Source organism: Ctenopharyngodon idella, chromosome 19 (genome assembly GCF_019924925.1).
Source record: "Ctenopharyngodon idella isolate HZGC_01 chromosome 19, HZGC01, whole genome shotgun sequence".
Classification (NCBI taxonomy): Eukaryota; Metazoa; Chordata; class Actinopteri; order Cypriniformes; family Xenocyprididae; genus Ctenopharyngodon; species Ctenopharyngodon idella.
Window position 1 is genome coordinate 31,619,779 of NC_067238.1, and position 26,511 is coordinate 31,646,289.

At 35.8% G+C, this 26,511-nt stretch overlaps 1 protein-coding gene across 1 annotated transcript; it reads left to right on the forward strand.

Moving 5' to 3' along the window:
* The first annotated feature begins 3,962 nt into the window (after positions 1-3,962).
* Positions 3,963-24,908, forward strand: slc30a8 (solute carrier family 30 member 8). Its single transcript, XM_051873142.1, is given in 15 exon segments — positions 3,963-4,250; positions 7,364-7,493; positions 9,130-9,236; positions 9,381-9,475; positions 9,560-9,686; positions 11,682-11,857; positions 14,508-14,658; positions 20,024-20,173; positions 20,273-20,419; positions 21,521-21,674; positions 21,835-21,917; positions 21,920-22,083; positions 22,196-22,301; positions 24,439-24,573; positions 24,656-24,908. Coding segments are annotated over 15 exon segments (2,022 nt in total). The 5' UTR covers positions 3,963-4,099; the 3' UTR covers positions 24,802-24,908.
* Positions 24,909-26,511: the final 1,603 nt, after the last annotated feature.

Here is a 26,511-nt window from a genome sequence, read left to right on the forward strand (position 1 = left end):
AAAAAAAACAAACAAAAAAAACATTATTTTTGGATAATTTTGTCCATATTAAATAAAACATGAAAAAATGTGCATTATCACACTAGTGTGCTTTAATGTTTAACCAGGAAATTTGTTTTGAAATGCTTTTATTTTGTACAAAATGGCACAAAGTCACACTTGTGGTGTTCACGGTCAAAAATGACCGGCCTACAAAACCCCCCCCCAAAAAACTGATAAATCTCTTATGCTATTTTATCACCAAATATTGCATTCAGTCTTTTTGTCAGCTTGTTTTCTTTCAATTTGTACAGGTTTATTTATTTATTTATTTGGAATTGCTCAATCGTAGGTCTTACTTATCTGAGCTTACATCAGTTTTTGAGTGAAAAAAAAAATTATTTGTGAATTATTTTGTCCATATTAAATAAAATATAAAAAAAATTGCATTATCACACTAGTGTGCTTTAATGTTTAACCAGGAAATTTGATTTTGAAATGCTTTTATTTTGTACAAAATGGCACAAAGTCAAAAATAACCAGTCTTATAAATCACGTTATGCTATTTTATCACCAAATACATATTGGATTCAATCTTTTTCTCAACTTGTTTTCTTTCAGTTTGTACAGGTTTTATATTTTTTATTGGAAATGATCGATTGTAGGTCAGTTTACATCAGTTACATCAGTTTTTGAGTGAAAAAAACAAACATTATTTTTGGATAATTTTGTCCATATTAAATAAAACATGAAAAAATGTGCATTTAATGTTTAACCAGATATTTTGTTTTGAAATGCTTTTATTTTGTACAAAATGGCACAAAGTCACACTTGTAGTGTTCACGGTCAAAAATCACCAGCCTACAAAAAAAATAGTTTGTAAATCTCTTATGCTATTTTATCGCCAAATATTTTATTCAGTCTTTTTGTCAACATGTTTTCTTTGAATTAGGACAGGTTTTGTATTTATTTTTGAAACTGATTGATCACCCTGTGAACTGAATTGAATGATTCACTTCGTGCTGCTGTTCTGGTTAAACAGTTATTCAAATGAGTTCAAAGTGATTCACTTCATATTACACATGTTTTAGTTTGCACACTTTTTTTATTTACACAGGTTAAAGGTGAAGAGGGATGATGCTCTTTAGGAGGAGCAATAGTTGCGGTTGTGCTTGTTGATCAACAAGTGCTTCAGTTTCAGATCGTTCCTGTAGCGTTCAAGCAGCAACTCCTTTTCTCTTTGCTCCTTCTCCTTCCGTATTTTCTCCTCCTCCTTTTTCTTGGCCTTCTCCTCAACCCAGGTGAACAGAACAAGTCTTTTGCGCTTTTCCTGGACATTCACATGGTGCTGGGTCTCATTCTTGGGACCATCAGGAGAGTTTACACAGACCATGTGCTCAAGGTCATGGCCTTGTATGGCGCTGGAGTCTCCCATTTCCACAAATCCCTGGACCTCCTCCACTTCGCTCTCCCATGCTTCCTTCTGCACCTCGCTGTCCTTCTCCAACCAAGCAACCATCTTTCTCGGTTTCATTTTCGCCTCCGGCTGAGGGCGTTCAGACTTGAGTAAGTCGCGGGCCCGGAAGGTCTTCCCCGTGTACGCCACGTACTCATTCTCCTCATCCTCTATGTCAACCAACAAGAGTTCGAACAGGGAAGAGATGAACGGCTGAGGCTTCCGGCTGGGAGGACGTCGCAGAGCAACGACTTCATCGGGTGCAGGTGCAGGAGTCGGGCTCAGAGGACAAACTTGAGATGAAGAGCGTCGGATGGAAAACAGTTCATCAGGTGCTGGAGTGGGGCGCGGAGGAACCGCCAATGGAAGCGTCTGTGGCTTGGGTGGATGCACTTGAGATAGGAGTGAAACAGCTTCATCTGGACATGGAGGAACCGCCAACAGTTTGGCAGGATCCTCTTGAAGCAGGGATAACACCGGCGGCAGGGGTTTGAAGCGAGCGGATGGTAGAGCGAGGTGTTCAGAGACACTTGGGAGCATTGGCAGTTCTCCTTCTATTGGCTTCAAGAAGGAAGATCTGACCAGAGGTTTGACCTCCACAAGAAGTGGCGTTGGCTCTGTGATCTTCCGTTTTCTCTTCTTCCTTTTCTTTTCTCCAGCTTCCCCCTCCATCAACTTTTCCAGACGGTGCATCTCTCTCTTTTTCAGATGCTCACGTCCACTCTTCTTTATCTTTATCTCTTCAAGCCTGAGTCTCTCTCTCTCTTCTTCAGGCTCATCTTTACGATTTCCTCCCTCATTCATCTCTCTCTCCTTCTTCACCTCTCTTTCCTCCTCTCTCTCTCCAAGCTGGCACTTCTCCGGCACCTTGCAGCATCTTTTCCTGTCATTGGCGGTGAATTCGAAGGCTGGAAGATTCTCTACTTGCGCCACACACTGCTGTGTGTCCCTTCTGCGCAAGAAGTGAGCGAAACGCTCAAACAGTCGTCTGAACACACTGCTAAACAGCGCCATTGTGGGCACCGAAAGCTGCAAGCGAATGCAATATTTGTCGTCAAAATCTGCAGAAAGTCTTGAAAGTCTTTCGATCTGTTCTCTCCTAACACACCAACAGCAGACCAGAGTCAGAGCTGCAGTTCAGAGCGCCAGAACGGAATCTCCACTATGATGTCACAGTGAACCCTACTGAGGGAGGACCCTGAACAATGTGAACGGCTCCAGAAGCAGCAAACACACACACTAACACTGACTGTTACCAAACAAGTTTCCCAAACACTCCTCCTGCCCCTTAATATTAAACTGAGATAGTAAAAATAAAAAATTTAGTTCACTTTCAAGAAAAAAAAACGGTAATATTATTACACCTTAAAGTAAGTTTTTTCTATTTTATTATATAAAATACTATTAAATATATTTTAATAAAAAAAAAAAAAAAAATAATGTATTAAAATGAAATTATGCTGTCTTCCTCTGTGTGCCCCACAAAAACTACATTTCCCATCGAAGATGATTAAACTCGTATTATATATTTTTTTAACCCTTTAACTGCCACTATCCCTATTTTTTTAATTATTGCCCATTATAAATTCGAAAGCTTACGAACTCAAAATTCAGCGTGTGAAAACCGTTTTGAAATCGGATGTTGCGTTACCATGGAAACGATAGTTTAAATTCTTTTAGCAAGCTCCTCCCCTTAGTGGGTGGTGTCAGGTGTCATATTACAATATTTATTTTAACTACTTTATAGTCAAAACCTTTTCTAATCTTGACAAAACACATATCGTCGGAAAGGTCTGAGTCTCAAGGTTCCATATTTGCCAACTGTTTTGTGATATTTGGACAGAAATGTATAAATTTGTTACAGGAGAATGCATATTTTTGGTACAGCGCCTAAAAATCTAATAGGATCTTGTGATATCAACTTCGAATTTGGTTAGACATATGATAGCAATTTTAGAATAAAATATATTTGATAAAATATACATTTTATGTAAAATAAAAAAAAATGTTTAGTACAATACATTTGATTTACAGTAAATTTAATGTCATACTTTAATTTTTTCAAGTGCTTTTACTTCGACAATAATTTTCTGAGTGTCTTTTTTAAAACAAGTCCAAACTTAGGTTTGTACTTCAAAGCATTCTTGAATTAAGTTTGGATTTTCATGTCTATTCTCAAAAATGGGGGTGACCCTTAAAGGGATAGTCCACCCAAAAATTAATGTTTGTAATCAAGCAGATCTCGCCCCCCCATTGACTACCATAGTATTTTTTCCCCCCTACTATGGTAGTCAAGATCTGCTTGGTTACAAACATTCTTCCAAATATCTTCTTTTGTGTACATCAGAACAAAGAAATTCATACAGGTTTGCAACAACTTGAGGAGGAGTAAATGATGACAGTATTTTCATTTTTCTGGGTGAACTATCCCTTTAAGGAGTTAATGGTCTGCACTTTGAATAGGAACTCAAACTTCTGTCTAGTGGTCATCGCTGCGATTTGTAAAAGCCCCTGGTGAGACTGCGCATGCTCAGTGTGCGCTGTGTGGTAAACCAGGGAATGTTTAGCTAGCGTGAGGAGTTATTAGCTTCAACATCCTCGACCTTCGGGTGCCTGGTGTAGGCAAGGAGCCTTTTCTACACTATTATTTACTTGTAACTGAAAATGTCCGTGTTCTCGGAGCCTGCTTTGGAGAAGAAATTATCAGAACTGAGTAACTCCCAGCAGAGCGTGCAGACCCTTTCCCTGTGGCTCATCCACCACAGAAAACACTCCAAAACCATCGTCAAAGTCTGGTATAGCGAGCTGAAGAAAGGTAAGGAGAGGTACATTTGACCCCAAACACCTAGATTATCTGTACAATGTGAGCTTATGTCATGTTTTGGCGTTTTGAAACGAAATTAACCAGCACATGTAGCAAACAAGCTAATCATAGATTCAAGCTAATAGCTTAGCTCATCTAAGTTACCTGTTTTGATTCTTCTGCAGCTTTATTTTTGAGACAAAACCTCAATTTTTGATTGATTTTCTTTATTACTCAACATCAAACCAGTCTGTATGACAATTGAAATTATTGAAACACGTGTTAGGTCAGTTTCACTACTGCAAACCAGATTTAGTGAGAAATATTCAATATAATATCTTCATTTGATCTATTTTATACAGTTGCTGATGCTCCCACTGACCCTGGAAGCCATTTTGAAGCATTTACTCACTTGTTTCCTTACTAGGGTGTATTTGTGGGGGTGTTTGGGACACAGCCTTTATTTATAGTGTTTTTCCTGGTGATGTAAAAATGGCAACACAATGAATGTACTTGTACCCAGACGTGTTGGGATGAGGTCAGACTACAGTCAGCTAGTCTGGCTTAGTTGATCCTGAACAGTTTAGTTTAGGATCAACCAGATACCCCTCTTTAGATGGTAAGTACTGTGTTTTTTTTTTTCCAAAGCGCACACCTGCTTTGCTCGGACACCCAGTCTGGTGGCTATTATTAGTACAAAAACTACAGATTTTGGAAGTGCTATTACTGGTTTACCACAGAAATTTCAGCAAACACTAATATTCGGTTTTGGATGGAAATAGTGATGTTTAAAGGGATAGTTCACCCAAAAACGAAATTTACTCACGCTCACGGATAAATTTCTTTGTTCTGTTGAACACAAAAGAAGATATTTTGAAGAATGTTTGTAACCAAACAGTTGTTGGTCCCCATTGACTTCCATAATATGGAAAAAAATACAATGGAAGTCAGTGGGGACCAAAAATGGTTTGGTTACAAACATCCTTCAAAATATATTCCTTTGTGTTCAGCAAAACACAGAACAACTTGAGGGTGAGTAAATGATGACAGAATTTTCATTTTTGGTTAAACTATCCCTTTAATTGCTTATCTAATGACGCAATGATGTAAAATTAGTTTGGCTGAAATATCGAGAAGCAGGTTGTTGCTGAAGAACTGGTTTAATTTATCACACATACAGTTTTTTAATAACTCAGTGGTCCACATATAATTACAAAAAATTTGTTTTTGTTTTTGGCTAAATAAACTTTTTTTAGTGGTACACCACTATTTACCAGTTATAATCCAGCTTCACTGTAGCTTTAGGTTTCATCAACTTCACGTGGCATGGATTTTTGTCTCTATATGTGTGTATAGATTTATATACTTACCAGTAATTGCATAGGAACAGTTTTAAAGTGGTGGTTGATTATGATTTCACTAACTTTAGTTAGTGTGTAATGTTGCTGTTTGAGCACAAACAACATCTGCGAAGTTACAACGCTCAAAGTTCAATGTAAAGGGAGATATTTTCTTTTACAGAAATCACTTTTTAAGGACTACAACAAACGGCTGGTAGGGACTACAACGAGCTTCTTCCTGGGTTAGTGACATCACTAACCCTAAAATTTACATAAACCCCGCCCCCGAGAACACACAACAAAGGGGGTGAGGCCATGTTGGGCTGCTTTAGAGAAGAGGAAGAGTTGTTCAAATGAGGGTCAATTCAACGCTGGATTTGCACAAAAGATTAACATGACGGCACATGCTAGTGGATGAGTTGAATCAACTCCACAGCAACTACATAAATTTATCCACTAACCATTCAGAAACGTCTAAAAGTTGTAACTTCTTCCTGAGTCTCTCCATCAGTGTCGACTCCGGTTTGAACAATGTAAGGCTGAACACTGTCATCATTTTGGCTGCGTGAGATTCTCCAGCTTTGTTGTTGTTGAGCAACCGAAGCACAAGCTGTTAAAGCTCCGCCCTCTTCTGGAAAGGGGGCCGGGAGCAGCAGCTCATTTGCATTTAAAGGGACACACACAAAAACGGCATGTTTTTGCTCACACCCAAATAGGGGCAAATTTGACAAGCTATAATAAATGATCTGTGGGGTATTTTGAGCTGAAACTTCACAGACACATTCTGGAGACACCAGAGACTTGTATTACATCCTGTAAACAGGGCATAAAATGTCCCCTTTAAGGCTTTGTGGTTGCTAGTGTTATCATAGGTCTGCACAGCCCTTTTTATCTTCTCACAGACATGATAAACCAGTCTGATCCTGCATAACCAACCACTGGTGCCGCTGAAGGGTTGTTATAATGTTGCACCTTTGTGATAATGACACATTATGTGCTGTAGGAGTCTAGATTCTTCGATCAGCTCGGTTGTATTTGTGTTTGCAAACATCAAATCATTAAATTGTTGACTTTAGGTCTCAATCAGGCTTTGAATGTACAATATAATGATTCATTTTGCGCTTGGATAACATTTACTCTAGTAATTGTCATCGTCATGTTTGACTTGTTGCTCAGTGATGACATGGAAAGTATCTAGCAATGCCATTTACAGTGGACCACATGATTGACGTGAATGAATGCGAGGTATTAAGGCGCTGTGTAGTTTGATGTCAGTCGAGAAGTGAATTTTAATCTGGCTCCATTTTCCTATATGAAATTTTTCTGTATTGGCTAATGGGAAAAGATTACAGCTTCAGAATAATATGATCAAGCACAGATAAAGTTATTAGTACTGTGTGTTTGTTTGCTGGTGGGATTGAATGATGGGTGAAATGCTTGAGAACGGCGCTATCTTTAGATCATCCGTCTCTCTTGAGATCTGTGTCTATAGTGAAGGTGTAGTTTCCATGGCAGGTTTTTGTGTTCAGCTGGAATCAGTAACAAGCGTTTCTCACATGTGTTCACAGACTAACAATGGTTTTTGTTGCCTAGTACATTTTTGATTGCTATTCAGTTGCCAGCTGGAGTAGATTTATTCCTCTCAACATTCAAAGCCAATGCTATAAATGATTTGATTTCATTAAAGAGAATATTCTTTTAGATCACAGATATTTAAAGCATTATTCCTCCCATTATTCCTGTTAAATCAAGACACATTGTTTTCTTCTCTTTCTCTCTGTGCAGCCCAGGTTTCTCGTAAGCTGACCTTCCTGTATCTTGCGAATGATGTCATTCAGAACAGCAAGAGGAAAGGACCAGAGTTCACAGACGACTTTGCGCCAGTCATTGTCGATGCTTTCAAACATGTCTCCAGGTGAGAATATTTAGGCTGTTTTGCGCTTGTTTAAATTGCCAATGTTAGATTTTTCTTTCTTGCCTAGTGGGTTTAATTATTGCAATATGCAGGGGTTATGCTGAAATAAAATATAAATATAAATATTAGTTGAAAAACTTAAACTAAATGAAAATTAGAAATGCTGCCTTGGAAATTGAAAGTTGAAGCACTAGAATTATTAACTGGATATATATATACACACACATACATACAAGCCTCTAAGTGCCATCTGAAATTTTCTTCTAAAATTAGCATTTTTATCAAGCTTGTATGTTTAGGGTCAGTAATTTCACTCTAATGGCAATGAAAAGGACCTATTAATAAAATATATATATATATATATATATATATATATATATATATATATATATATATATATATATATATATATATATATATATATATATATATATATATATATATAATATAAATATAAACTGAACTAATGAAACTGGTAATGACTAATAAATACTGTAAAAACTGAAATAAAAATAAATTAAACCCATCTATCCATCTATAATATATATATATATATAAAACGAATAAAATTACAAAAGCTTGTGACTAAATTAAATTAATTAAACTAAAATTAACATAATTTAAAAATAAAAGCTACTTTAAAATATTAATGAAACTAAGTGTTTCATTTTTATGGATGGTTTTTGTTCAATAAATTGTAAATGTTATTAAATTAATTATATAGAATGTTATTATTGTTTAGATTGTATTATAATTTATTCTTATATATATATATATATATATATATATATATATATATATATATATATATATATATATATATATATATATATATATATATATATATATATATATATATATATATATATATATATAAATTAAAGCATTTAATGTTAATTGGGCATGAATAATTATTAAATATACTGCAATTAAAAATAATTGTATTTTAATGTATTATATTCTGTTTATATTTAATTATTTTTTTATTTGCAGTCTTTTTTTTTTTTATAATTAATCTTGCCCAATCAACATTAAATAAACATGCTTGTACATTTTTCTTGTAAAATGAAATTTACTAAAACTAAGTAACATAAAATAAAATTAGCTTTTACTTTTAATTTTTTAAATGAAAACATTTAATGTTAATTGGGCATGATGAATAATAAAAAAAAAATAAAAAAAACTGCAATTAAAAAAATTTATATACGTGTGTGTATTATATTCTGTGTTTTTAAATTTTTTTTTTTTTTTTAATAATAATCATTCCCATGTGTCTATCTTGTATTATTTTGAAATGTTTTATATAGTTTTTTGTTAATTGCGTGAACTTCGTTGTTCTGTTTTCGCCATGAAAATAGTCGTGTTGCTGACATGGCGTAAACAAACAAACAAACAAACAAATAAATAAATAATCATTCCCAATTAACATTAAATCAACACCCTAGCACATTTTTCTTCTAAACAACCTTCAAGGGCATTTCTATCGATTGAATGCATGTTTAATTTGAGTTTTTCTGAGGTAAGTATAATTCAGTCTTAATTTAAGCCCAAGTATTTGCATCTTGCAGCAGTGTTGCTGTGATTCTTCTTGTGGTAAAATGATTATATTTACCATGGTTTTATCTTCCCTGTCCAGTGAAGGAGACGAGAGCTGTAAGAAACAGATGAGTCGAGTTCTGTCCATCTGGCAGGAAAGAGCCGTCTATGAGAACGATGTACTGGGCAAACTCTCTGACGTCCTGCGTAAGTAAACCAACACATACTATTCACTGATTGACAAGGTTATTGGAAATATTATATAGACGTTCAGAAAAGACTTGTTTTGATAAGTGTTTGCTGATAGTGAGAAAGTCCTTCACATGTAGAACGTCTCCTCATGACCTACAGAGGTAGAAAAGAAGGCCAAGAAAAGGCCTTATGAAGAAATTAAGGTGAACAACGATGACTTCGCCTCCCAAAGCTCCCCTGGTGAACCTCCACAGGTATGAAACAGCCTTACATCATGCACATATTTATCTATACGTCAGCTTCATCAGCCGTGTCAGGACTTGTTTTGTGTGTCCCAGACGGCAGATCTGATCCGAGCACTACAGGAGCTTGAGAACGCGGCCTCGAGTGACGCAGCTCTCCGTCAGCGGATCTCTGCTCTTCCTCCAGAGGTGCAGGACACATCCCTGTTGCACAAGGTCACAGGTGAGAGCACACATGCAAACCTTTGTCATGTCAGAACTAAGTAAATATATCAGAAACATGGTTTCACAGACAGGGCTTAGATTAAGCCAGGATTAGGCGTTAGTTCAATTAGCTTTTGAGACAAAACACTGGCACTGACACATTTTAAAATGAGCTTTCAGTTAAAACAGCTCAAACATGCATTTTAGTCTGGGACTAACTTAAGCCTTGTCTGTGAAACTGGGGGAAAATGTAATAAAAATCTGAATTTTAATTCATGTTTCATGCTGCTGTTCAGAAACTGCTAGACAGAACACAGAATGCCAGGGAAATTTTATTATAGTTTTATTAATATTTTGAATTAGCTTTTATTTTTGTATGATTTGGTTTTCATGTTAATTTTAGTTTAATTTGTCCTTTTTTTATTTTTTATTTAAATATTTCTGTTTAGGTTTATTTTATTTTTATTTTGGTTTTTATTTATAATTTTAGTGATTCAGCTTATTTCAGTTCATTGCCAAGGCAACATCTTTAATTTTCATTTTAAAGTTTTTCAACTAAAACTAATACTTATTTTATTTTATTTCAGCCATATTTCAATTAGCAACAAACATTTTCTGTAAAGCTGCTGAAACTGTTTTATTTTATTTTTATTATATTTTATTATTAGTTTGTTTTATTATATATATTATTTTTATTATATTTTATTTTATCTTATCATGTTTTATTAATATTTTATTTATGTTTTTAGTTCATGTTAATTTTAGTTTAATTTCTAATAATTTCATTGTGCTTTTGTCATTTTATTTGTTTTTTTTAATATTTTATTTAAATATTTCTATTTGGGCTTAATTTATTTTTATTTCAGTTTTTTTTTTTTTTAAATGAAAGTTAATAATTATTAATTTAAGTTAATAATTTTAGTGCACCACCTTAACTTATTTCAGTTTATTGCCAAGGCAACATTTCTAATTCTCATTTAAAGTTTAATTTTTAATTTTATTTTATTTCAGCTTTATTTCAAATAGCAACAAGCATTTTCTGTAAAGCAGATTTTTGTTTTATTTGAGTTGTATAATAGTTTTGTTAATATTTTGAATTAGTTTTTATTTATTTCTTTTAGTTTTCATGTTAATTTTAATTACATATTTAGTAATTTCATTATTTTTGTCATTTTATTGTTGTTGTTGTTATTATTATTATTATTATTATTATTATTATTATTATTATTATTTTAAAATAATGCTAGTCTGGTTTATTTTTGTTTTTGTTATTTTGTTATAATTTTTTCTTTTATTTCCAGTTAATAATTTTAGTGCTTAAACTTATTTCCGTTTACTGCCAAGGCAACAAGTTTTTTTTTTAATATTTTTATTTTATTTCAGCTTCATTTCAATTAACAGAAATGTTTTTTTACTCTTTTCCTGCCATTGACGTAATTTTTCCAGCTTTTACGCATCTTCTGAAAGAGTACAGAACCTCCGGATCAAAACGCAGGCGAAAAAAGATGCAGAAACAAGCGATGAAAGCACATGTAAATTAACGTGATCATCAAACATTAAACGGCATATAAATCAAAACTGAAATGTCGACCCAGGACGAGGTACAGGTTGATCATCGTTCTGAATCCCATCCAGACAGCCTTGATTTTCTCAGATTTTTGCTCAAAATGTTTTTTTTTTTTTAATGAAACGTATCCACATTCAAGTGTTGATAAAAAAAGAATGCATGAAGCTAGAATAAAATGTGTTTTCTTTCTTTAGATATATTGCATGTTCAGATATTCATACAACAATATCCTGGCGGCCATGAAACAAAAATGCTGGCAACTTTTTTTTTTTTCAAAAAAGCTGGCAGGGAAAGCGTTAATATTTTTAGTTAATGATAATAACCCTGTTTTGAAGCAGTACATATTGTGAAAAGCGCTATACAGAATATAACCTTGAATTAAATCAATATAAATATGTAGTCGACCGTTCTGTCCGTGTAAGACTGTCCTGCTTGTGTTTGTGTCAGATAAAGAGTCAGGAGAGCGTCTCTCTCGGCTGGTGGAAGAGGCCTGCATGCTTCTAGCCGATTACAGCGGGCGGCTGGCGGCAGAGATCGATGATCGGCGGCAGCTCACACGCACGATCGCCGTATTTTTGCAGAGTCAGAGAGACGGCCTGGCCCAGAACGAGCAGAAACTAGAAGTGGGTAAACTTACTGACGTCACTTTTTCTTTTCTTTTTATCCTCAGTTGCTATCTTCTACTTACTAGTGTTGGTATGTTTCTTTCTTTCTCCACTTCTTTCTTTTTGAGACTTGTGTGTGTCAAAAATATATGCGCATCTTTACCACTGTGCCGTAATCACATCTGCATGGGTTTGTTCTGCCTATAGAGGGCAGTGAAACTCCAATATCACATCATTTCAACAAATGCAGCACTGAATTATCTTTACAAAGGGATAGTTCACCCAAAAATAAGTCTGTCATCATTCACTCACCCTCAAGTTGTGTGAGTTTCTTTGTTCTGTACACAAAAGAAGATATTTTAAAGAATGTTTGTAATCAAACAGTTTCTTTCATACTATGGAAGTCAATGGGGACCAGCAACTAAAATATCTTCTTTTCTTTTTTTTTTTATTTTTGGGTGAACGATCCCTTTAACACCTTGTGCATGAGACGCGTCACTGGGCTGGTAAGTATAAACCAAAAAAGTTCTAGTAAAGTTTTATGGGCATTAACTGCTTCATTTTCCAGCCTTTGCCAACAGGTAGTGAGCAGATTCCTGTGTTCCACCTGATGCCGTCTTTACAAATCAAATAAAAAATAAAAGGAAAAAAACTCCAATCTCTTGAGTGTGCTTTGTTATTTGCTTATGCACTGGCTTTCACAAATACATCCTTATTAAGTCCAGTAGTGAAATAACTGGCTGTGGTTATATGCTTTAACTTTAGTTTTACAGTAGTTAACACGAACAGTACTTTTGCAGAATTTATTAATTTTGGTTAATGAGATCAAAATGTATTATAGTGTGTTTATAAAAACAAATGTGGTAAAAGATTGTTCATTTTTAGTTCATTATGCCAAATGCGTTAGTTATTAAGGGTTAGTTCACCCAAAAATGTAATTTCTGTCATTAATTCCTCACCCTCATGTCGTTCCACACCCGTAAGACCTTCGTTCATCTTCTGAACACAAGATATTTTTGATGAAATCTGAGAGGTTTATGACTCGTCCATAGACAGCAATATAATCAACACTTTCAAGGTCCAGAAAGGTACTAAAGACATCGTTAAAACAGTCATGTGACTGCAGTGGTTCAACCTTAATGTTATGAAGAGACGAGAATACTTTTTGTGCGCAAAAACAAAACAAAAATAACAACTTTATTCAACAATCTCTTCTCTTCTGTGTCATTCTCATATGTTGTTTATGTCCAGCACTTCCAGGTTCTACGTCAGAATGGCGACTCGTTATTGGCCGGCTACTGCATCAGAATCACATGCATGCGTTGTGCTGATCACATGATCAGCTTTGGCCAATACTGAGCCGGCATTCAGACGTAAACATGGAAGCCTTCACTGTGCCTACTGCGTCACCTGCGTAAGGATAATGACAGAGATTGTTGAATAAAGTTGTTATTTTTGTTTTTGCGCACAAAAAGTATTCTCGTCTCTTCATAACATTAAGGTTGAACCACTGCAGTCACATGACTGTTTTAACCATGTCTTTAGTACCTTTCTGGACCTTGAAAGTGTTGATTATATTGCTGTCTATGAACCTCTCGGTTTCCTTAAATATCTTAATTTGTGTTCTGAAGATGAACGAAGGTCTTACGGGTGTTGAACGACATGAGGGAGAGTAATTAATGACAATTTTAATTTTTGGGTGAACTAACCCTTTAAGTTTTAATTTTATACACAGTTCATCATCTAGGACTAAAAGTATACAAGCAACATGTGAAAAGATAATTGCTTTTAAAAGCATTGTGGTTTTAAGTTAAATTAAGTCCTTAAAGTCTGACTGCAAAGGGTTAAAACTACAGTTATATATGCTGTTATTGGATCAGATTATTTATGTAGTTAATGTCCATATTTCACATCAAAATATATACTTGGCCTGACTTTGTAGAAGTACAAACATTAACCATATACAAATTAACTTGCAATTAAATTAGTCTAATTTATTACATATTCATCTTAAAGAGTACCCTTACAGACATGTATTATAGATGCAAAAAATTGGTTCTTTGTTATTATTTTGGTGTGAATTAGTGTTTAAAAGTAAGGCATGATTTGAAACTCTAGTTTCTCAGTGTTTCATTAGTGACACATGAGCATGTTAAAGAGTTTTAAAAAATAAATTTTAGAACTTTACATCATGTTGGAACAGAATAACGTTCTTAAACTTTTTTAACTGCTATCAATTAAACATTAATAGAATTAAAAAATTATAGGAAACACATTTTCAAGAACTTAAGCCACTGACATAAACGCAAATGAGGAAATATATCCATTAAGTAACGTGCTTAAGTTTTTTAACATGTATAAAATGCTTTATATAACAGCGGACAGTGTTGTTTTAGTGCGTCTGTGCTCACTATAAACACTAACAGCTGCCTCGTGTTTATGAAACAGATGTGGAAAAACATATCTGAACTAAATCCAACCGTTAAAAAGATTCAGTAAATTCCAGAGAGTTGAATCTGTTAAAAAGCCTTGTGTAAAATATATAAAGATTAAAAAAGAGGATTTTGTACAGTACCGTCCTAAAACTAAGAAACCCATACATTTTTGGTTTTATTAATATATTGCCGGTTGTATCTTTGCACTAACAAGGTGTGTATTTTTATTTCAGGAATACAAGCGCAAACTGGCCCGAGTGTCTCAGGTCCGGAAGGAGCTGCGGTCTCGTCTCGGCAGTCTCCCGGATCTCTCCCGGCTCCCGAGCGTCACGGGTGGCCACGTCCGCCTGCCGTCCTCCGGCGATCTTTACAGCCCCTCAAACTGAGCTGGACTCTCACCCCGTCACCATCTCCTGGTCCTCCGGCCGCCATTCTTTCTTGCTTTAGAGTTGACATCACCTGGCCACTATGATATTAGTGGATGCGTCCAATATGCACTTTCAATGATGAGCACCATCCATGCGGTATCACAATTCATCCCCCTTTCCAATTAAAAAGTATTTCTGCATTGGGATCAATGCAGTCATTTAAAACGATAGAAGTTATTCTTGAATAACAAGTCAACGAACTTTAGAATAGCTTTGTTTTGGAAGCTTCCTTAAAAGTAAGACGCCAAAAGTTAAAATAGACATCCTACTCGAAAACTGATAAAATACTTTCAGTTTCCAGCTCCTCTCTTACTCATTTGATAGTACTTCAGATTTGTTATTTTTGTATTTTTGCAGTGAATATTCATTTCAGTGCAGTATCTTTTAATCAGCTGCAGTATTCTAGTGCGGCGATCATACACTCTGGGTTAAAAACAACCCAAGTTGGGTTGACAATGGTCAAACCAAGCGATTGGGTTGATTTAACCCAGATGGTTGGGTTAAATGTTTGCCCAACATGCTGGGTAGTTTTATTTAACTCAACTATTGTTTAAAAATTACTATATTGTTGGCTTAAAATGAACCCAAAATAGGTTGGAAATTAAAAATCAGACACATAATTACTAGAGGCAGCAATAATAATCAAAAGGTGGACATTTATTAATGAGCAATTTAATAAATGTTTATTTTTTCATTATTATTCATTAAACTTAATAATAAATGTCTATTTCCAACCACTTTGGGTTCATTTTAAGCAAGAAATACAATAATTTTTAAACAACAGTTGAGTTAAATAAAACTACCCAGCATGTTGGGCAAACATTTAACCCAACCACTGGGTTTGTCCATTTTTAACCCAGCATTTTTAAGGTACCAACGAACTGAAGGTTACTTGTGCTGTAGTTAATGTAGAGCTTTGCAATTGGCAAAGAGATGTTTTCCCTTTTGGGTTTGTGCTTACCACACTCTAAAAAATGCTGGGTTAAAATAACCCAATCGCTGGGTTTGTCTATTTTCAACCCAACTTGGGTTGTTTTTAACCCAGCATTTTTTAGAGTGCAGCATAAAGTGCTCCAATAGTAGAGTATACCAGGTTTTAATCTCTATTTCAGTGTGATTATCATGCCTAAGAAGTAAACCTATCTGAAAGGTCCTTCGCACCATTGATCAAACAAATTCAAATGTGTTTAACTTTCATCTCGTCCTCCTTTTCATCTACAGACAGTGCTTTGGTTAAGATGAGTAATTGTTCATTGTCTCTATGGGTTTGTTGGTTGATGAATTTGTGTTTATGTGCATTTTACTGTATGGTCGCTCCCTCGTTGGTCATCTGTGATGAAAAGAATCAAACTACTAGTTACAACCGTTTCCTTTGTAGCATCTGAAGGCGCTGCCGCTCGTTTTCTGTGAAACCACAACTTTTAACTTATTTAGTTGCAAGTGTACATTTTAACATCAGCCTTTGTAAATAATGTGTCAGTCTGAGCCAAATAAAGCTGAAGGCAAAGGATAAAATCATTCTTTTACTTATTTTCTTAGATTGTAATGAAAGTGAAAATGAACATGTACAGTATTTTTGCAAAAATAAATGCACTTTTTTTTTTCACAATGTTGTCGAAAGAGGCTCATCTGAGCCCTGTTGTCCAAAAGAAAAAAAAGTCCAATCTTGGTTTTGATCTGGATTAAACCGTTAGTATGTGTTGTTTTAAAACTTTTTGGTAAAATTGGGATATCTTTGATCCAAAAAACAGGGTGGATTTTAGAAACAAAAATTGGTCACATTTGCATCTTGTAATATACAAACATTTGCATTTTTTTTTAATTTACTCTTGATTAGCTTAATTGAGCAAGTAATAAAATAGAAGTAGATGTTAAAAAAGGATAAAATATTCCCCCAAACAGCTATCGAACAAAAATAATATATTTTAATCACTCTACATTGGCACAATCATAAGAGATGATCCCTTATTGCATGTATATTTGTTTGTTTTTACAGAGATACGGAGCCCCTGAAGGGACAATTTGAGATAGGAGTAAAAGTTCATTTTAATGCTTTCACGTTCTCTCGCAAATGTTTTGCGTACCTCAGAGAAACTTTGGAGTTCTTTGCGAGTGAATGCAAGACAGCTCAAAATATATCATTTTTCTCCCTTCCTTCTCATATTTTTTCCATCACCGTGTCCCTTTGGTGCCTCCGTTAGGGGTCTGATTGTTTAAAGGAAATTGAAAATGGAAAGGGATGTTGGTTTGTTTATGTTGTTTTCTTTCTCTTCAAATAAAAACACTGAAAGTGACCCACGTTGACTATTCTACCTGTTGTTCTTTAGCTGAAATGCAACCCCATTTGGAGCACTGCTTGAAAAACCGGCACAAAAGGAGCATGGATTATCAGATCCTGGATAACAAATCATGGGATTTTATTCTGATCCAGATTAAATTTTTTCAATAACTGGGCCCTGGACTCCTAAAAAGTGCCAAAATATGATTTATGCATTTAGTCACTTCCCTAGTGGAAAATCCTGAAGGATTGGGTACAGAATTCCAAATGGAATTCCCATGAAGTCAATAAGAATCAAAGTCCCTTTAAGACAAGTCGTTTCACTCGGCGGCCATTTTAGAAACGCCTCTCAGGCATTCAAGTGCAGCTCCAATCTCTATGAATGGGGAAACATCAAATTCTCTAAAGCTGTTTGCAATCTTTCATATTTGAAATCACCAGTGAAATCTGACAATTGTCTCATAAATTTTGATTCTAAACGCTCGAATCATGACAAAAACGGGTTTTTTTCCAGGCTGGATCAAGCTAATGTGCATGCGCAGTCCTAAATGCGCGTCTCGCGTCTCGTTTCGGAGGCGTGCGTCTGACTGTTTCTATAAGAACCGGAGCTTCTAACGGCTGCTGCTGTGACGCGATGAATTTACCAATCGGCGATTGGCTCTTATTTAGAAGGTGGGACTTTTCCGCGCGTTGCACTTTCTCTCATTCAAAACAATACGAGTGACGCGTCTTGTGTTATTCTAGAGTCTATGATAAGAATCCTTCAATCAAATAAGATCCAACATGGAAGGTCAAACTCTTATTCTAGTAGACGTTCAGTAATCATCATTCCATTTGGAATAATTAGAACTGTATTTCGGAATAATGTCTTGCTGGACAGTTAAAGGAATTGGGTAAATCTATTGGGAATGTTGGTCTTATTGAGAACAATGTGTTAAAAAAAACACTTATTTTGTCATATGATGTTGAATAACATGAGGAAATTTCCATCAGCATCCTTCTGGATTGGTTTCAAAATACTGTAATGATTCTTTTTTTGACTTGTGTGGGAAAATGCAATGTATCATTAAAGTGATTAAATTACTTAAACTTCTAACCTAATCAACTTATTGAATGTGTTAGAGCTCTTCAAGGAGCTGTTAGCTGATTATCTCTGCAAAAGGTCAGTTTTCTTGGGCTCTTTCAGTGTCAATCATCTCAGTCAGGAGTTGCAAGCAGCCTGAAAGTTTGCACACGGTTCGCAGTCACAAGGCTTCAGATTCAGATAAATCCGCTTTTTCACTGAGCACCAAATATTAGACGTGTTCCTCCTGTAGCCTTTATGACAGCAGACGGGTTAAAAGTGTGGTATATGTAAAATATGTACTCTTTTGATAAATAATCACATCTTAAAGCTAGAAATTGCAGAGCAGTTTGGAGAAATGTTTCAGTGAATTCACTATAGGCTACTGAAAACATCACTTAATTAATATAAATGATCGAGTTATTGTCCTCCAGATGGGATGATCCTAAAGGATGCCATTGTCGTGATTTGGAGAAGCAAAGAACAGAGTTTGATCAGAAACTGTTTGCACACGGTTCACAGTCACAAGGCTTCAAATAACAGCGCTTTTGCACTGAGCCTCTAATATCAGCTGCACTTTACCTCAGGATGCTGCCAGCACTGTGACAGGACGAATTTCATGCTTTATTATCTTCATTTTAACAGTTTAGATTTATATCACATAGTCTAAACGTCCGCAGAAAGGGTTAATTTATCATTCAATCTTAAGTAATCTTATCAAAAGTGAAGGAGAACTAAAACCATGGTCAAAAAAGATCCGGAAAAGATTCATTTGGTCACGGAAAACCGTGCAAAAATGTACACCATCACATCAGAAAGGTAATTGTTTTCTTTATTTTAATGTTAACACTGTTGGTGAATTCAGGGTGATTGGGACACTTGAGATGACTTGGAAAAAGTGTCCCAGTCAACCTAAATTCACCCTGTTATTTTAACAAAATGTTGAGTTTTATTTAACTGGAGTGTTTTATACATGAGGACACAGTGGCAAATTATGTTTCGTTTACTTTTTCCTCTTTTCGTGAGTGTTATGTTATTATACAAGTGGTGTGCAAAACTTTGCACTGCACCCTAATCCGGGCAAAAATGAACACCCGACACAGGACACATCCGGATTCGACTCTTTTCATTGGCAGAATCAATTTGCGATTCGTTCGGACCGCTCTTTTCGAACTGAATCATTTGGCGCGATTTTTCAGTCAGTAAAACATTATCGGCATACACTAAAACACAGAGGATTAAGTGGATTTTTTAAAAATTTTGTTTTTACCTACAATCAACTAAAACAAAAGGTTATTTTTTTGAGAGGTAACGTTAAGTCTTATAAGCATCAGATCTTATAACCCTTTTTGTGCGATTCGGTTAGATTCTTTCGGACCGCTGTTTTCAAACTGAATTGTTTGGCGCGATTTTTCAGTCAGTAAAATATCGGCATACATTAAATCACAGAGTATTAAGTGGATTTTTTTTAACCTACAATCAAATGAAACAAAAGTCTACTTTTTGAGGTAACTTTTAGTCTTATAAGCGTCAAGTCTTATAACCCTTTTGTGCGATTCGGTTCAATTCTTTCGAACCGCTGTTTTTAAACTGAATCATTTGGCGCGATTTTTCAGACATAAAATGTTAAAACACAGAGGATTAAGTGGATTTTTACCTACAATAAACTGAAACAAAAGGCTAGAGGTAACTTTAGGTCTTATAAACATAATTTTAAGTTTATTGTTACAGTGTAAATAATCAATATTCACACGTGATTACTAAAATGTAATTGCCTGAGCTCCACCAGGGTATATTTCTTTTAAATAAATATAGTACCTTAATATAAAACACAAGCATGTTCAAAAGATACTGCATAACAGAAATAACATTTTTTTTAATGGCACAACATGTCATAGACATAAACTTGCTGTTTGTCAATTAAACCTATGACTCCTTCATGAAGATTTACTTATGTTAATGACTTTTATATTCTTCCCAGTATGTCCTCAGGTGAGATTAAGAATGGTAAACATTGTCACGATAACAGCCGTGCCCAGGAGGACCGAGAACGAGAGAAAAAGCTTGCCAAGAAACGTCTATACATTGTTTCAGCAGTATGTCTGGTCTTTATGGTGGGCGAGATATTAGGTGTGTGACCCTTCCTGCTGATTGGCTGCAATGCATGTTTTTGCACACACAAAGGATCGCTGGTGAGTTAATATGCGCTGATGTCTGGTCTGTGTATAGGTGGGTATTTTGCTGGAAGTCTGGCAGTGATAACAGATGCCGCCCACCTGCTCGTGGACCTCACCAGCTTCATCATCAGTTTGTGCTCGCTGTGGCTGTCGTCCAGACCTGCTACACGCACCTTAAATTACGGCTGGCATCGAGCAGGTAAATGACTGGAATTGTCGAACAGTAAATTGTTGTCATGTGGTCCAAAAACTCCTCCATCCCTGGATACAGGGAAATAATGCACTATATATAATTCATAAATTTATGCACACCAAAACACCCATAAAAAAAAACATTACATAATTTTCAGGAAAAAAGTAAACTTAGCTTATTTTGCGGGCGGGAGCGGGACAAAACATGAATGACAACAAGATAACATATTTTTTTGTGGGAGCGGGACTGAAAAAACCGTCCTGCGCAGGTCTACCTCACAGTTCCCCTTTGGATTTTATACAAGTCAAGTTGCGATACCGAACAGGACCACATGGAGGTGCCAAAAAAGGCCTAAACCAACCGCATTGACTGCATATACTACAGTACACGGATCCATTCAGAATTACTAAACACAGCAACATACTCATGACATTATCCTGAATAAGGCCGAGCTCGTGTTTTAAAGCGAAATACATACTGGAATGAATAATTCACTGAAAATGCAACACGAGTATCTATTCTCTCTGCCGTCTTTAATGTAATCAGCCTGGATTTTGCCCACACATAGCTACAGTAAAACTTTGTAAACTGTAAGTTCATGAAAACATTTTTTTTTAATGAAAATAAATACTTTTATTCAGCAAGTATGCATTAAAAAGATTAAAAGTAACATTTATATTGTTACAAAAGATTTCTAGTTTAAACGCTGTTCTTTTGAACTTTCTATTAATCAGAAAATCCTTAAAGATGTATCCCGGTTTCCTCAGAAATCTGAAGCAGCACAACTGTTTTCAACATTGATAATAATCATAAATGTTTCTTGAGCAGCAAATCATGTGACACTGAAGACTGGAGTAATGATGCTGAAAATTCAGCTTTGATCACAGGAATAAATTACACTTTATTATATATTCACATAGAAAACACTCATTTTAAATTGCAATAATTTTTCACTATTTTTACTGTATTTTTGATCAAATAAATGCAGTTTTGTTGAGAAGAAGAGACTTTTTAAAGATCTCACTAAACCCCAAACTTTTGAATGCTTGTGGATTATATATATATATACAAGTGTGATTTCATCACTATACTATTGGGTATTTTCAGAAATCCTGGGTGCTCTGCTGTCCGTCTTCACTATTTGGCTGGTGACTGGTGTTCTGGTGTATCTGGCAGTGGAAAGGATCATTGACGATGACTTCACTATTGAGGGCACTGTGATGCTCATCACTTCTGGCTGTGCTGTACTGGCCAACATAATGTAAGACAAAAACCTCAGTTCTATTACGGAGTGTATCCACACACTATTATTAGCCCTAATCTGATAACTAACTAATTTACTGCCTTTGACATTTTAGCAAAATTGTTATTTGCTGTGAAATTGGCTTAAACTGACCTTCTATCTGTTGTTCTCTGTGTAGAATGGCACTCACTCTTCATCAGTCGGGTCACAGCCATAGTCACGGTGGGCTGAGCGGCGGTCACAGTCACGACCATGGAAGGAAAATGGCCACAGCCATTCTAACGCTAACCAATGTGACGTAGAGGATCAAGGGTCTGGAAAAAGACAACAAGCTAATGCTAGCGTAAGGGCAGCATTTGTCCATGTGATTGGAGACCTTCTGCAGAGTGTCAGTGTGCTTGTCAGTGCCCTCATCATCTTTTTTAAGGTAAGAGGTGAGAGATTATTAGCAGTTATTACATTGGATCTACATGTGTAAGCCTCTATAGATCCAGTGTAATAGTATGATGCTAATTAACTGAATTCTTTTCTTTTTACAGCCTGAATATAAAATTGCAGATCCCATTTGCACCTTTCTGTTCTCTCTGTTTGTCCTGGGCACCACGTTCACCATCATGAGGGACATTATTATCGTCTTAATGGAAGGTAAAATGTCTCCTGTGGTCTTTGCTGTTTCATTTACACTCCAGAATTTGTCATTTTGGCAGAGAGTGTTGACTTTGAAGAAGCTAATGATTACATTATTTTTTGTTACTTTGTCTATTTTTGTTGCACCAATGAAAATAGTTCCAAGCAAAGCTAAAAGTGAATCTGTTGCGCGTCTCACAGCAATGTACGATACGATAGTGGTGTTTGAACAAATCAGTTGATGAATGATTCAATGGCTCACTCACAATGACCGTCACTGGTTTCGTTCCTGAATGGATCAGTGTGGTTGAACAAATCAGTTGATGAATGATTCAATGACTCACTCACAATGACCGTCACTGGTTTCGTTCCTGAATGAATCAGTGTTTTTGAACAAATCAATTGATGAATGATTCAATGACTCACTCACAATGACCGTCACTGGTTTCGTTCCCAAATGAATCAGTGTGTTTGAACAAATCAGTTGATGAATGATTCAATGGCTCACTCACAATGACCTTCACTAGTTTCGTTCCTGAATAAATCAGTGTTTTTGAACAAATCAATTGATGAATGATTCAATGACTCACTCACAATGACCGTCACTGGCTTCTTTCCTGAATGATTCAGTGTTTTTAACAAATCAGTTGATAAATGATTCAATGACTCACTCACAATGACCGTCACTGGCTTCATTCCTGAATGAATCAGTGTTTCGAACAAACAGATTGATGAATGATTCAATGACTCACTCACAATGACTGTCACTGGTTTCTTTCCTGAATGAATCAGTGTTTTTAATGTGTCAATTGATTAATGATTCAATTACTCACTCACAATAAACGTCACTGGTTTCATTCCTGAATGAGTCAGTGTTTTTGAACAAATTGATTGATGAATGATTCAATGACTCACTCACAATGACCTTCACTAGTTTCGTTCCCAAATTAATCAGTGTGTTTGAACAAATCAGTTGATGAATGATTCAATGGCTCACTCACAATGACCTTCACTAGTTTCGTTCCTGAATAAATCAGTGTTTTTGAACAAATCAATTGATGAATGATTCAATGACTCACTCACAATGACCGTCACTGGCTTCTTTCCTGAATGATTCAGTGTTTTTAACAAATCAGTTGATAAATGATTCAATGACTCACTCACAATGACCGTCACTGGCTTCATTCCTGAATGAATTAGTGTTTCGAACAAACAGATTGATGAATGATTCAATGACTCACTCACAATGACTGTCACTGGTTTCTTTCCTGAATGAATCAGTGTTTTTAATGTGTCAATTGATTAATGATTCAATGACTCACTCACAATAAACGTCACTGGTTTCATTCCTGAATGAGTCAGTGTTTTTGAACAAATTGATTGATGAATGATTCAATGACTCACTCACAATGACCTTCACTAGTTTCGTTCCCAAATGAATCAGTGTGTTTGAACAAATCAGTTGATGAATGATTAAATGACTCACTCACAATGACCATCAGTGGTTTCGTTCCCGAATGAATCAGAGTGTTTGAACAAATCAGTTGATGAATGATTCAATGACTCACTCACAATGACCATCACTGGTTTCGTTCCTGAATGAATCAGTGTTTCGAACAAATAGATTGATAAATGATTCAGTGACTCACTCACAATGACTGTCACTGGTTTCGTTCCTGAATGAATCTGTGTCTTTTAACGTGTCGACTGATTAATGATTCAGTGACTCACTCACATTGACAGTCACTGGTTTCGTTCCTGAATGAAACAGTGTTTTTGAGCAAATCGATTGATGAATGATTCAATAACTCACTCATGTCACTGGTTTTGTTAGTGAATGAAAACAATGTAATAGTTCTGTCAGTTATGAACAAACATTCTCATGACTTAATGGCAACGTCAGCAAAACATTTATAGAACTTTTTTTTGTTATCTGGGAATAAAGAATGAGAGTCTGTCCAAACTTTTGTCTGGTAGATTAATTGAAGGCAAATCTTAAATACAGTCTCTATAAATAAATATTAGCAGTTTTTATGGCCACTAGGCATTCTGAGAAAGGTCGTTTCATTTTTCATGTGCTCTTCTCATTAAAACATTTCTTGGAACATGAAGATTTTAATTAGAGCTCCTCAGCCTCAGTGTTTCTCCTCCACAGGTACGCCGGCTGGTGTGAACTATAACGAGGTGAGAGAGCACCTGCTCCGAGTAAAGGGTGTTAAAGCTGTGCACAACCTTCACATCTGGGCCCTGACAATGAACCAGACTGTGCTCTCCGCTCACGTGGCTATAGGTAATGCTTTTAACTCCATATGGCTTCTTTGTGGCATTTGTTTCTGAAATATTCACCAGTCTGTTCATTTTGAACTCCTCAGATGATACCGTAGAGCCACAGGCCGTGTTGAGGGAAATGACCCAGGCCTGTTTCACCGCATACAGTTTCCATTCGGTAACCATTCAACTGGAGCAACAGGCGGACCAAAGGCCTGACTGTAGCCTCTGTCAAGACCCCACAAAGTGAAACACCCAGAGACTAATCCAAAGGCATAAAAGACCCATGAAAGAGACCATTTCAAAAGGATTATTATCAAAACATAAATGGAGTAGACTGAGTCCATCAACACCCCCAAAGCTTCACAGTCCTATACCTCTTTTTGGGTTTGACATTTTATTCAGTAACGTTAGGCAGTTTTGATTTTTTATGCTGTTGAATGTTTGATGATCACGTCAGCTTACATGTGCATAAGCAATGCTTCTATCGCTTGTTTCTGCTTCATCTTCACTTGTTTTTGGATCCGGAGACTCTTTCAGAAGATGCCTAACAGCGCCTCCTACTGTATAACAGAGAACACATGGATTGGCGTAAATTTCTGTCAATTTTTTTGTGAATCGATACTATTGTGGTGTTTCGTTCCTGAATGAATCAGTGTTTTTGAGTAAATCGATTGATGAATGATTCAATGACTCACTCACAATGACTGTCACTGTTTTTATTCCTCAATGAATCAGTGTTTTTTAATGTGTCGATTGATTAATGATTTAATGACTCGCTCACAATGACTGTCACTGGCTTTGTTCTTGAATGAATCGATGTTTTTTAACGTGTCGATTGATTAATGATTCAATGACTCACTCACAATGACTGTCACTGTTTTTATTCCTCAATGAATCAGTGTTTTTTAATGTGTCGATTGATTAATGATTCAATGACTCGCTCACAATGACTGTCACTGGCTTTGTTCTTGAATGAATCGATGTTTTTTAACGTGTCGATTGATTAATGATTCAATGACTCACTCACAATGACTGTCACTGGTTTCGTTCCCGAATGAATCTGTTTTTTAACGTGTCGATTGATTAATGATTCAATGACTCACTCACAATGACTGTCACTGGTTTCGTTCCCGAATGAATCTGTTTTTTAACGTGTCGATTGATTAATGATTCAATGACTCACTCACAATGACTGTCACTGGTTTCGTTCCCGAATGAATCTGTTTTTTAACGTGTCGATTGATTAATGATTCAATGACTCACTCACAATGACTGTCACTGGTTTCGTTCCCGAATGAATCTGTTTTTTAACGTGTCGATTGATTAATGATTCAATGACTCACTCACAATGACTGTCACTGGTTTTGTTCCTGAATGAATCAGTGTTTTTTAACGTGTCGATTGATTAATGATTCAATGACTCACTCACATTGACGGTCACTGGTTTCATTCCTGAATTATATGCTGTTGAATGTTTGATGATCATGTCAGCTTACATGTGCATAAGCAATGCTTCTGTTGCTTGTTTCTGCTTCATCTTCGCTAGTTTTTGGATCCGGAGACTATTTCAGAAGATGCCTAACAGCGCCCCCTACTGTATAACAGAGAAAACTTGGATTGCCGTAAAATTTCGTCAATTTTTTTGTGAATCTGTTGCGTGTCTCAAAGCATACGATTGTGGTGTTTCGTTCCTGAATGAATCAGTGTTTTTGAGCGAATCGATTGATTAAAGATTCAATGACTCACTCACAATGACTGTCACTGGTTTCGTTCCTAAATCTGTGTTTTTGAGTAAATCAATTGATGAATGATTCAATGACTCACTCACAATGACCGTCACTGGCTTTGTTCTTGAATGAATCAGTGTTTTTGAACAAATCGATTGATGAATGATTCAATGAATCACTCACAATGACTGTCACTGGTTTTGTTCCTGAATTATAAGCTGTTGAATGTT